The sequence below is a fragment of the Panthera leo genome, chromosome B3 (assembly GCF_018350215.1).
Source record: "Panthera leo isolate Ple1 chromosome B3, P.leo_Ple1_pat1.1, whole genome shotgun sequence".
In the NCBI taxonomy this organism is placed as follows: Eukaryota; Metazoa; Chordata; class Mammalia; order Carnivora; family Felidae; genus Panthera; species Panthera leo.
In genome coordinates this window covers 43806290-43819525 of record NC_056684.1, presented here as the reverse complement: position 1 = coordinate 43819525, position 13236 = coordinate 43806290, and the positions used below count along the sequence as shown (strand labels likewise).

Sequence of the window (13236 nt, the reverse complement as noted above, 5' to 3'; positions counted from 1 at the left end):
TGACCTGGCAAGACCATTTTCAGATCTGCCTCCCAGATGGTCACACTCCACTTTTTCTGCCCAAACCTTTGTTCTCCCATCAGCTCTCAAAGCTAACGCACCCTGGACATCACCAGTGCCAATCAGTGGAAAGCTAACACACTTGCAAAATGCTCCACGCGTGAATAAAGATTGATCTTACCCCCTTGGAAACAGACTACGTTTCTAAATTTCCCATTTCCACCATGAGACCCTCAAAAAACCAAATCCATTGCCAAATAAAAATATTCTCCTGATATGCATACAGCAAGTCTTATTACAGACCTGGTTTTAGGTTATTCCTTCTCACTGTGTAATATGAGGGAATGACCCCAAATTCCAACCCCCAAATAGTTCCCTTCCCAATCTACTTCATTCCTAAAATTTCATGACTAAAAACTCCTTATGATATTTTAGGTACAGCTACACCCTTTTTACATTAAATTATTCCAAGAGGCAACCCATTAAATCTATTTAATCAGCAAGACTCTCTGGAGAGTTTAGCCAGTCTTATTTTGGTTACATCACCAAGAGAATGTAGCCTTGGGGTTATACAGACCTGAGCTGGAAGCCAAGACCCTTTCCTAAGACTGTGAACTTGGGCAAGTCATGTCACCTCGAAGAAGCTCAGCTGTGTCACTTACAAAAGAAGAGGAATACCTACCCCTGAGAGGTGAATAAACAAACAGGAAGAGCATACTGAGTGGGGTTTGCCATCCAGACAGGGCTCAGTCATGTGAGTTCCCCTAATTGCAGGCTGGTGGGTCAGGGAAACAGAGGTCAGGACAGATTATCCTCCTCAGGTGGAGGACAGATAAAGAAACAGGGCACATCCTGGGAAGGGCAGCTCCAGGAGGGGGTCGCCATATGCTCAAGTACATGTGCGTGTGAGCGTTTGTGTGTGCGCGCGTGTGCATGTTGTTTAATGGCAGCAGTGAGAACAAGGAGAATACCAGTCACCTGGGAGAGAGGACCGCAGAGCTTAAGTAACAGTTATTAAAAGGAGACAGAAGGCCAGAGGAGTTCCCCAAGGGCTGCCGGTTGCCTCCTCTATTCATCAGCCGACAGGCATCTCTACCCACTGCCTTACCAGTCTCCCTCTAGGTCTGCCCTGACTTGATTACATATCAGGGCCTTGATACTCATTACCTACCTCAAAAGTGACATCTCTAGATTTTTGCCCATGGGATTAATGAGTAATCAGGGTGTATACACAATCTCCACTTTGGTAAAGATCACATTAAACAGTTGCCTCAAATCTGGCTCTTGTAGTGGAGGGGGTATGAGTGCTAGATGAATAGGCAAAGGAAAACATGAACTAATGATCTTGGTGACACAAGTGCCTATTTTTGGGGGGTGAGGATAAGCTTCCCCCAGTCCAACAGACCACTGCTCAGAGAAGAGCCTGTGTTTTTGTGTTCCACATCCACTGGTTGGATTTGCTGTGGCTGAAGACATATTCTTGGGCCCCAAACTGAGACACTTGCTTCCAAGTGATCTGTGAATTTTATTTATGTGGAAGTTCTTATGAAATTGTACTTTCTTCGCAAAGATGAAGTTTACATGGAAGAGATAAACCTGGAAATTTTACAATGCCTGCCCAGAGATCAGATGACACTTACACACACAACACTTACTTGATCCCCTAAGAGTTGGCAAGGATAGTCCCACATCTTAGTTCATTTACCTCCTCTTAAACACAAAGGCATGCAGTTGGGAAAGCAAAACTGTGCCCACGAGAAAGAAAGGAAGGCAAGACCCTTTGAAAAGAATAGGCGAGGCCCACTGAGTTAAGAGACAAGATTCCACGCTTCCTTACATCCTTACTTCCTTCTATCCTTACCTTAGATGAGCAAATGTCGAAGATGGATCCTAAGGAGTAGTCAAGAAATGAAGTTTAAAAAAGGAAGCTCTAATTCTTGAGTGTCTACGATGCGCTAGGTATTTTACATGCAACAACTCACCCAACATTAGACGTGACAGCACAATGAAGCGGCATTATTTTCTCTACTCTATAAGCCAAAGAAGCAGAGGCTCGGCTTGGTCAAGCTGTCGATGACTAACTAACAGAGCTCATATTCAAATCCAGTTCTGGTGACTCCAAGGCATGAATGGGGGTAGATTCAGGGTGAACTACAGGCTTTGGAGGCCTTCTGTTTACTGGAGTGATGGTCTTAGTTCCAGGTTCAAGAAAGAAGAGGAATCAAAGCTGATAAACCTCTGTATAGCTCAGGTCCTACAGGGTTAAAATGGAGGCAGGAAGGCAGACAGGGTAGAACTCTTCAGAAAAATGAGGCGATGCTTTTTGGGAATCATCACACGGGGTTAGATGGTGAAGTGTTCCGAGGACAGCTATTCAAAATTACTGTGAAGAAGTTCTATCTAGTGCCCATTTTTCAGGGATCTGATAGGAGGGCATGGAAGTAGGGAATGGGGTGAGGGGCAAGGCATGATCTCAGGCTTATTGAAGGATGAGACTACAGTAAATGGTCCCTGGAACTTGCAGACGACATGTAGCAAGGAGTCTCATGGGCAGCACCTAACCTTCACACCATCTTCAGCCACCACTGGGTTCGGAGGTGGTCAACATCCAACTTAAGGGGAACAAGGAACAGCATTTCATCTCCAGGCTGCCCTGGGCAGGCCAAATGCAAACATGTTGTTACACATGCCATTTTCCAGCCTCCTCTTCTATCCTGCTTTAGGATCTCCTAGGCAAGATCTCAGAAAAGTAAACACAAATGCATCATTTTCAAAAGTCCTGAACAAGAACGGCACCGACCACCAGGGCAGGACAGAAGCATATTATCATGCAGTTAATGCTAAAGTATATGTCCCAATATGGACAGGGAGCCTTCACAGCTCTTGTCTGATTGAATGCACAAATATGGATTGGAAATGACATGATTACTAATTTTCTGAGAGGAAAAGGGGAAATCCAGTATAATGACTGGGTAAAACGTTAGTAATGAAAGGTAAGTAACCCAGACAGGGAGTTTCCTGAGCAAGCATAACCCGGCAGTTTTTAGCCACACTCCTTTCATGGGGTTCTCTTAAGGTTAGGTTGATAGACATCTGACGTGCTTGACCATCTACTGGAACCGCCTCTCGCCATCTCACCAGGTAGGGACGTCAGCAAAAATCCTTTTCAGCGCAAGTAGCAACCCACTTTCCAAAACAACTCTCCACACTTTAAACTAAACAAACGACTAAGTAAACCCAGATTAAATACAGCTTTATCAGGACGGAGTTTGAGTAATCTCTGAATCAACAAAATGTGGGGAACGTGTGTACAGAATATCCATTATACAAATGTCAGACCACAAAGTCAAACTCTTTTTCAAGATGCTGTTGAGGACTCCCTAATCTAGCCAATACACGACAGCAAGGGAAGCCCAGAGTTAGGCTAGCTTCCACCCAACAGCCTGTTTTTCCTTATGCAAAGATCAGGAAAGCATATATGCCACAGAATTATTTTAGTTGTTTCCTGAAAAGAGTAAGAGAGCCTTTTCCCCTTAGTCTGAATGGAAAGTTCTTTCCCTGAGCTGCTTTAATTGCTAGGGGTTAAGCTTGAACATCACACAACCTGACAATCACAACCCAACTGGCATCATTTGGTGCTTTTTAACTTTGTTGGGTACAAGGCACATAGACCCAGATTAAAAGGGTCATTTACTGTCTGCCAAATGAAATGTTTCAAAGTGAAATGGTTTAACCACATAATTAGGGGGAAAAAGAATTAAAATATTCACTCACAGAATTAAGTATGCTCCCACACTGATCAACACAGCAAAATATAAACACAGTATCTTGAGAGTACACAGTTATTTGGATTGTCACGGGAGTCCTAAAACAGCATCTTCTTGATTTGTATTGAGACACGTGGACTGCTCTTTCGATTTTGCTGTGACAATAGTCCCAGATACTGATAGCACAAGGCTGAATATGCTTCAGAATCAAATAGAGCTGGGTCAAATACGAGCCTGTTTACTCACCACCAATGTGTGGTTTGGGCAACTGTCTTATTTCTGAAACTATCTTACATTCTACAAGATGACTACAGAACCTTCCTCGTATGCTTTTACACAGATATAATAAGGTAACACGTAAAGTCTTTGGCTCTGGCACATCCTACATCCTTAATATTGTTGCTTCCCTCCTCCAGCTTTGGGCAAAGGGATCTCACATACATGTCTCTGTAGTTTTAAAATCACGCCTATATGTGGTAGGCACACAATAGATACTTCTTGTCATTTATTCAATAACGAACAACGATTATTTATCTTGTGTACTGTCTAACCCAGAAGTTCCCAAGCATTCTTCTTTCATGATTAATGCGGGAGTAATTTTTTATAGCACTCCTAGGCTAAAAGGGATTACCTAAAAGTTCTGTGTATTAATGAGGCCCCAATAACTTAATAAGTATGTCCTACCAATTGGGCAGTTTTTTTTTTAAACCTGTATGCATAAATAAAAATAGGATTTTCGTTTCATTGTTAAGGAATCACAAGCACTTACTTCACAACTTCTGACACCGTGGCATTAGAGTGGAAAGGCCCACCCGCATTTCCTGCTCCACACTGCACCACGTGGTACCATTTTATATTATACCAACTGCCAAAACCTCACTTCGCAAAGGTATGACATCACTGAAAAGAATGTCGTGCATTCCAATAGTGAAACTGTGAACTGCCTGGAGTTGATAGTTCACACGATGTCTGAGAGATGTCAGGAATTGATACAGTTCCCTCAGCTACTGGAAAATATTTCCTGGCACTCTTTGGAGTTTGCTGCAATGCCCAGGGTGCCTTGGCTCACTGTCTGGGAAACAAAAGGCTGATCAGCCAGATCAAATCAGATTCTTCTTCTTTGCTACTGTATCACAGAATTATGCATTGGACAACATTACAGGTACATCCGAATAATAACGAGACTTCTTATATCAGAGTTCTGGCTGTATTTCTATTCCATTTTTTCACTCTGAACATTTCACTTATTAAAAGCTAGCCTAGTAGTGTCATCTGGTCACCAGATAAATTCTGCAGCGATGGTTCTTGGAATTCAAACGGATAAACATCTACTTATCTCAGTATCAAATGTTGACTTACCTCGAAAACCATAGAGTGGTGCAAAGTTTACCTGTCGATCTTTCTCATTCATAGGCATTTGTGAGCTGTGGATCAGCTTCCTGGAGGTTCATGTGCGATGAAGGAAGGGCCTCTCCTTGGACATGTGGGAAGAGCTCATCACTGAAGAACTCTGCGTGTTTTCTATCTGGCATCTAGAACCCAGGCCCAGGAAGCAGGAGGGCTTGCTGCTGCTCCTATGTAGACTCGACTCTACCTTGTTTTGTAGGCATGCTGAAAGATGATTAAAACCTTGCTCGGGAGAGTGGTAACGTGAGGTAGGGTGGGGCAGCGGGTATATGTCTCGTGTGCTTAACAACGGCTCCCTGAGAGGAAAAACCCTGCTTTGCAGCGTTGGCTGGTTTCTAGGTTACAAACCCCCCCACCACAGAGGAGTTAAGGTCACTGAGTTCAGAATCGGGGCATGACACACACCACCAGCTCTGGGTCTCTTCTCATCTATAGCTGCCTGCAGAATGCTCTGAACTGAGGGACACACTTTTTTGCTACAAGGAAGATATGCAAATGTTCAAGTTTATGTTCTCCTAATTGAGGATTTCTCTCAGACGCAAATAAATAAAGTTGGAGGGGAAAAAGGGCTTTGCAGAGAAACTAGGCTAATGTGAAGCATTTTATGCAGGGGATGGATTCTGGCAAGTCCCTCTGGGTGTGGGGAGACTATCCTGACCTTGCTGGCTGAGACTTTCAGCTCAGGAAAATCAACTCAACAGGTATTCATCAGGCAGCCACCAGGGGCCCGATATTTATAGTAGTAGTAGTAGTAGTAGGGTCCCAGGAGAAGACAGTGTAGACTCTACTGACAATGTCACTGGGGAAGGGTGAGCAAAACTGGCTCCAGTCTCTTCTCACTGCAACTTGAGAGGACATCAAGTAACACGGTCTTCCCCAGGGCACCCTCGAAAGAGATCACCGGGGTCCACGGTTTCTACCGCTGGACACATTTATGGGCCCTATGTGCCTATTTGGCAAGAAACTTTACATAAACGCCTTCTGGAATCATTCTGCCCAGGGGGAGTCAGCAGCCTCAGAGTCCTGTGCACGCACTTTGCCTCGGACCTCCTTGGTTTCTCTAGGCCCCAGGCACATGATCTGGTACTGATTTTCAAAGCTCTGCTTCATCTTGAAGTTCATTTGGCAAACTACTATATTCCACCAACTCTTTCCTCCAAGGGCTGTGCAACTGGAGGTGGCAAATTCAGAGACTCACCACTAAGAAGGTACCATGCTATCCCAACATGTTCACAGATGAGGACACACAGAAGTAAATAAATAGCAATACAGTAGTTATGACAAGGGGACTGCCTTCCCAGGGACCCTAAATTTAGAATTATGCAAAATACAAGGCCAGTCGAAAAGTTCACATAACAGAGATTTAAAATTTTTTTTCAACGTTTTTTATTTATTTTTGGGACAGAGAGAGACAGAGCATGAACGGGGGAGGGGCAGAGAGAGAGGGAGACACAGAATCGGAAACAGGCTCCAGGCTCCGAGCCATCAGCCCAGAGCCTGACGTGGGGCTCGAACTCACGGACCGCGAGATCGTGACCTGGCTGAAGTCGGACGCTTAACCGACTGCGCCACCCAGGCGCCCCAATAACAGAGATTTTAAATGAGGCAGCAGTGAGTAGAGTATCTTCTAACATGTTAAAATGTCCATGGCAAACTCCTGTTACGAAATGCTTTGCTGTTGGGGCACCTGGGTGGCTCCATCGGTTAAATTTCTAACTCTTGATTTTGGCTCAGGTCATGATTTCACAGTTTCATGGGTTCGAGCCCTGTTGTCGGGCTCTGCACTGACAGTGCAGAACCTGATTGGGATTCTCTCCCCTCTCCTCCCCCCAGCTCTCTCTGTCTCAAAAATAAATAGATAAATTTAAAAAAAAATTATTTTTTATTTTTTAAAAATGCTTTGCTGTCCCATTGATTTGTTAAGCCTGCAGGGATACATTTTGCATTCTTATATAGTGATATATAAAGTATCTTGTTTGCTTTGAAAAATGAAAGGTCAATAACAACAATCCTTGGGCTGCTATGATTTCCCTATTATTTATATTGAGTGTCTACTAATTCTGAACCTTAAGCTCAATGTTCGGTGCAGCATTTGTTTCGCCCTGAGGGGTTGCACAGTCCTTACAAGGCATCCGTTCTTTGTAATGTTTCAAATACCACATAACCATGGAAAGAGAGCTGAAACAAGGTAACCATAATGTCATTGCCACATTTATCCTTCCCCAGATTTATCCCGGCTGTTACTGAAGGCCTTCTCTCTTACTAGGTTGATGTTTAGGATTTGGAGGTCCTCACTGGGAGAGAACAGAGCTTCAGAAACATAGTATGTGGAGTAAGAGGAGTCTTTTCCTTAAATATTTATTTGCATGGGGGCTGAGAACCTTCTTCGGGATGAAAATCAAGCATCACCATGGGAGAATTCAGCAGGGCCAATCAGACCGAGCCACAAGGCTGAGAGTCCGGGGGGAAGATGTTCAGATAGGCTGGATGTTCTCTTCCATTATGCTAGCTGGAGTTTCAACGCATCCAGTCCTCATCTTCCAGGGGCTGTATACACCTCAGGGAGAAAGGGCTGTACATATAAACTGAAAAGCCTCCCTCATCAAATTCTGGAGTACCTTCAGGTTCTAACTACTTTACTAAGGTGAAACCTTCCTAAATGAGTCCAGAGACAGAAAACACTTTTCCTCACTTCAACATAGGCTACTGCTCTGTCCTGGTAATGAAAGATATGAGAGGGTTGGTGGCTAGAGCCAGAAATCAATCATGAGAAGAGGCAGAAGTCCATAACTAACAGTTAATAATAATAATAATAATAATAATAATAATAATATAAGCGTGGCATGCTTTGGGGCCAATATTGATGGCCCCAGTGGAACTCAGAATAGCAAGCAGAATCCAGCGGTGAGTTAGCCCAGACTAATTCCTAACCAGATATAAAACTCTACCTTGGTAACTCAAAGTGACACTGAGTTTGGAATGAGCTTTATAAGGGGCTGTGTTACCTACATTAATAGGTAAGGGTCGAGGCTCTGGTCTTAATATCAATGAGACTTACTTATACCCACGGGCTGGAAAGGCTTGGAAACATTTTGGTTACGTAAGCTTAAATCAGCCCCTACTCTTCTTTTAACTAATAAGCAGTCTTAGCTGTGTTATCCTCTCTGATCTTGGGCCACTTCTCTGAGCCACTGTGCAACCAGATTCTCTGAAAGTTGAGGAGAAGAGTAAATTCACTGGTTTGCTCCAGATAAGCCTGAGATTCCTTACTTTGCATAGGTATGTGAGTGCAAAGCACCATGATGAAAAAACAGAATTCGAAAGACACATCCAAGACAGCTCGTTAGATCGACTTTTTTTTTTTTTCTGTGTATCTGGTTTTTGGGGTTTTGTTTTGTTTAAAAACAGGGACCACTATGCTTTCTTGTAAGTGACAAATGCTCTATAAGGTATTCAATGGTTAATTAAGACACCAGTGTCATTGCTCAGCCCTTTTGTGTTTCGTAGAAAGCAGTTGCTAAACAGATGAAAGTAGGTCTGAGGCAAGCGGTAGCATAACTATTATTTCAATTAATAAATAGCTCTAAAAGTGAAGGAAGTGATAAGGGCCTCAAGAGTGTCTGAATCTGCCCTGGTTCTGTCAGGAAAATTAAACAGAGCACTAGTGATTGCCATTGCTTCTGTTTAAGGGATGCAAGCAAGTCGGGTCACCTGTACGGCGGAGCAGGTTAGAGTCTGCCCGGTTCCTGGGGCACCCCCTAGTGACACATGCGGATAATACCCTGGCACAGCCCACTTCACTGCAAGGGGAAGAAACTGTGCCAAGTTCACCTCTTTTTCTTCCACCGGCATCCTCTCCTCCAGTCTCCCCCTCCCCTGCCTTCCACCAAAGAAGCCCTAAAATGTATTTTCAGACAAATATCAGGGAAGCATTTATAAATATTTCAGAGGCGTTTCATAAATAAATAAGCAAATCTACAAAAAGACTTCCCTCTTTTAATGAGATCTTGGCTGTGGTATATGCCTTTTATTTGAGCATCATTAAAACCAGTTGGGGAGATTTTTATACTGGACTCTCTTTGGGGGGGGGGGTCAGAATATATGAAAAAGCCTGCTATGCATCTCCAAAACATGTAGCCGCGTCCCTGACAGATTAGGTAGCTTGAGCACGAGGGAATAGCTTTTACTCTTTTTAAAGTAAATACTAATCAATAGCAACCGTACCGACAAAAACCCTCTTGCCGTCTAATTGCACCACAGCTACTCATAGACCCCAACAGAATTTTCCCCTGGATGTAACAAAATTAACTACCAGGGGCAGAGCTAGTGAGTTATCACCATGTCTCTATTCAAATGTAATTAACACAACCCCCCAACTGCCACATGTACCATTAAAGCACCATTTGTATTTATAATTTCCAAACAGGGTCTGAAGGTCACACCCACATCAATCTTTTCAACACACTCGTCTGCACGGGAAATCAAACTGGCGGGGAGGTGGTCCTAGCAATTATAGGAAATCTCTCCCTCTCTGAAATCTTGTTTGTAGTTCCTCTTCTGGAGCTTAATGCCCTCTGCAGTCTCTTTGGCCACGTCAGAAATAGCCAGACTGTATCAGAGGCAAACGAGTGATTTAAGCTGACTTAGCAAACAAATCTAGTACCCAGTTCTGGGCTGATCCAGCTGCTAGATAGGTAGGAATCTTAACAACAGGTTGGGATGAATACTATGGCCGTTTTAGTTAATAATAACTAATATTTTTATCACACATTAGGATTTGTGTTAGGACTTTTACCTACATTTTTCTACCTCATTATTATAGTTGGCAATTACAGTAATAGCAGTGGCCATTTATTGAGCACGTGGGCTGAAGAGTTTTACGTATATATTTTATCATTTAGTCTTTATAATAACTTTGTGAGTTAGGTATTATTACCCCTATTTTAAAATTAAGGAAACAGAGGCTCAGAGAGAGTAAGTGACCCAAGTGCTCCAAGCACTGAATGAAGGAGCATCCGGATTTGAACCCATTTGTCTGACTCTAAAGCTCATTCTGGACCACTTAGCACTTTGAGAGGGAAGTAACATCAATGATCAGCATCAGCTTCATCTGCATTTTACACAAGTGGTAAACAAGGTACAGAGAGGGAGAGCAACTTGCTTAGGGCTGCCCAGCACATAAGAGTTGGGAAGAAGCTATAAGAGGCAGTCACAGGGAGGTGTTACTGGCATCTCTGACTCCCTACATGCACATAATGTCACAGCAGCCACTCTGTCTTCTTCCCACCCCCCCTTTTTTTTTTGGCGTCTGTCTTCTTCAAGGAGCACTGGAAGGAGCAATAGAAGGGTCCAGAGACATAGTCCATGAACCTGTACAAGACACCTGCTGGGTGATGTTCAGCCAGCGACATCCCCTCTGTGGACTCAGGGACCTCAACTACATAACAATGAGTGAGATAAAGTATCTCTTAAGTCCATTTCAGATCTAACATTTTTAGGCTAGTTGTGAATTCTTTAAGCTACAAGAGACTGTATGTAGAAATCTAACAGAGCATTACTTTCTTACACTTGGCCTGTAATGTCCCTGTTAGAACCCAGATAATCATGTTGTCACACAGCCATCACTTTATAAAAGCAGCGATGAGCTGAGAATGCCCAGAGATAGCTTTCTTTCAGGAACCATCAGCCACCCCAGGAGCCAACAGGTAAAGATAGCATATGCTACACTCCATCTAGTTCCCATGTGTAATTTGGCAAAGCGGCCCAGTTTATGAAGAGGTGTGTGCAAAGTCACTGAGGTCTGAAACTCCAGTCAGAACTCAAGTACTGTGGGGCACCTGGCTGGCTCAGTCAGTAGGGCATGCAACTCTTGATCTCGGGGTAGTGAGTTTGAGTCCCACATTGGGTGTGGAAGCCTACTTAAAATTAAAAAAAAAAAAAAAAAAAGAATTGTAAAGAACTCCAGTATTGTCACTGTTTAGCAGCAGACTCTGCGGTCATATTTTTGTTCCCAGGTGCATGATCGACCCAGAGGGTGCTTCTACGAGGGCAGTTTCTGGACTTCCTCATTCATAGACTCCCTCATTCTGGCCTCTGAGACTGTGCATGGGGTCTGATTGCTCAGAACTCCCCACCTCCACCAACAAACACACAGGCCACACGCTCATGTGGTTTCTCCTGCTCGTAGCTCAGCCTGGGCAGGGTTGAGTTTATAGTTGATCCATCTTGGTGAGGCCCCTGTGTCAAGGCCTTTATCAGCCCAGCTCCGAGGGGACACCCGTGCCTGACCTAACCATGTTGTGTTTGTGTGTGTGTGGGGGGGGGGCAGTGAGAGGGGCTAGGGGGACCTTTAGGGTCCAGAGATCCTTGGCATCAATCTATTTCCATTTAAATATGTTTTCCCTTGATTCAGAATGAACCAGGAGAAGCAAAAATACTAATCAAATTGGAATGCAAATATCCAAGACGCTTTTCTCTCAGAAATGCCCTATTTCCACACCCCCCCCCTTCCATGGTACTAATGTTGTAGAAATAGAAGGCACCTCTGGAGGGACAGGATAATACAAAATTTTTAAATCTGTAGAAAATGAGTACAGGGGTAGGAGGCACTATTAGTGCTACTAAAAATAAGCTCTGGGAAGCTACAATAAATGGAAAAACCAGAAGAGTCATTCCTTTTTTTAAACTGTATTGAAAATCCTGTATGTCCGGGAGCCATTTTCTCCAGAGATTCTAACAATAATACTTTGGATTCAATATTCATTTCTATTCTCTCTCCCATCTTGTTTCCCCCTCCGACCCTCTCCTCACCAGGGCCTCAGTAACGCAGGCTGAATATTGAGCTTATTATGCATGTAAGACAGTGTGGTTTTTGCCAACTGAATATTGTGCCAGGTACCACAGCACTGGTGCGATTACACCCTGCTTGCTGCCTGGTATACTAAAGATGGGAATTATTTTCCTTTACTTTGATTTTCTTTTTTACGGAGAGCTCGCAGGTTACCGTAGACCAACAACCCAGTGCTGGAGAGAAAGGATGTCCCCTCAGACTCAGGGATTCTTTCATGAGTACGGCCCAGTATACTGCCCAAACTGTGTTGCCCTCAACGGGTGAACCTCCTTGCCACTGTTACTTCAGGGTGCTGGGAGGTGGATGGGTCTGCTCATGCCACTCGTGTCAGTGCAAGTTGAAACGTGTCCCAAGAAGCCACGTGAGCCCTGGACAACTTTACTGGACTAGAAAAACAACTGCAAATATTCACACTGCAAGGACACGGGCTCCCAATATTCTAGCTGCTTTGGGTTCTATTCCAGATGCTACGCTGGACACATCTGCCAGCCTTGGGCACGAGACTCCCAGTTGAGCTATTCTGAGCCATCAGGGAATTTCTGGGATTTGAACAAAAGAGCAGAGAGTATCTTGCCAAGGCAAGGTGTTGATGTTTCAGAGACAGGCTCCTTAACACCTAAGTGGGCCAAGAGGAAAAGCCAAAGTTAGCAGAAAACCCAGGATCACAGTTTATTCCTGCCTTTCCATCTCTCACATTGAGCCTTCCCACAATATTTAATCGCAACATGCACCAATAAATGGAGAAAGGTGTCCTGTAAGAAAATCTGAAGAAACAGAGACACAGAACATCAATAAAGGGGGAATTTACAAAGCAATCTGTCCACAACCTTCACTTTACACATGAAGAAACTGAGGAATAGAGGCTAAGCAGGGCCCCGACTCTGCATGTGTCAGAGTTGGGGACAGAGCCCCAGCCTGGGCATCCGGCTTCGAATTCAGAGTTCTTACCACCGCCCAGGGCCCTTGTTTTGTTTCTTGTTTGATTCATGGAGCCTCTGGGAAGAGAACGGCCTCTGGTGGGGCAGGAGTGAAAGGCTAAGATTTAGAACACCTCCTTCATTTTTACAAGGCCATCTGGAATGTATTATTATTTTTTCCTTTTTTTTTTTTTTTTCAGTCTGGGCATTTCTGTCCCTTAAAAGCATCTAACCCTTCACCGTGGAGGTGATGCAGAAATCTGCCAATAAAGTAAGCCTGAAAGCCCTTTGCTTC

At 43.9% G+C, this 13236-nt stretch overlaps 1 protein-coding gene across 2 annotated transcripts in view; it reads right to left on the bottom strand.

Annotated features, from left to right (window-relative positions):
• The window catches only part of RORA (RAR related orphan receptor A), a 711987-nt gene that overhangs the window by 392917 nt on the left and 305834 nt on the right, over positions 1 to 13236 (bottom strand). Inside the window, exon 1 of one of the 2 annotated variants that reach the window (XM_042941850.1) lies at positions 5127 to 5615. The exons of the other annotated variant lie outside the window; for it this stretch is intronic. Coding sequence (XP_042797784.1) covers positions 5127 to 5184 — 58 coding nt within the window. The 5' untranslated portion in view covers positions 5185 to 5615. Of the gene's footprint in view, positions 1 to 5126; positions 5616 to 13236 lie in introns of those variants that run through there. 2 annotated transcript variants of the gene reach the window in all.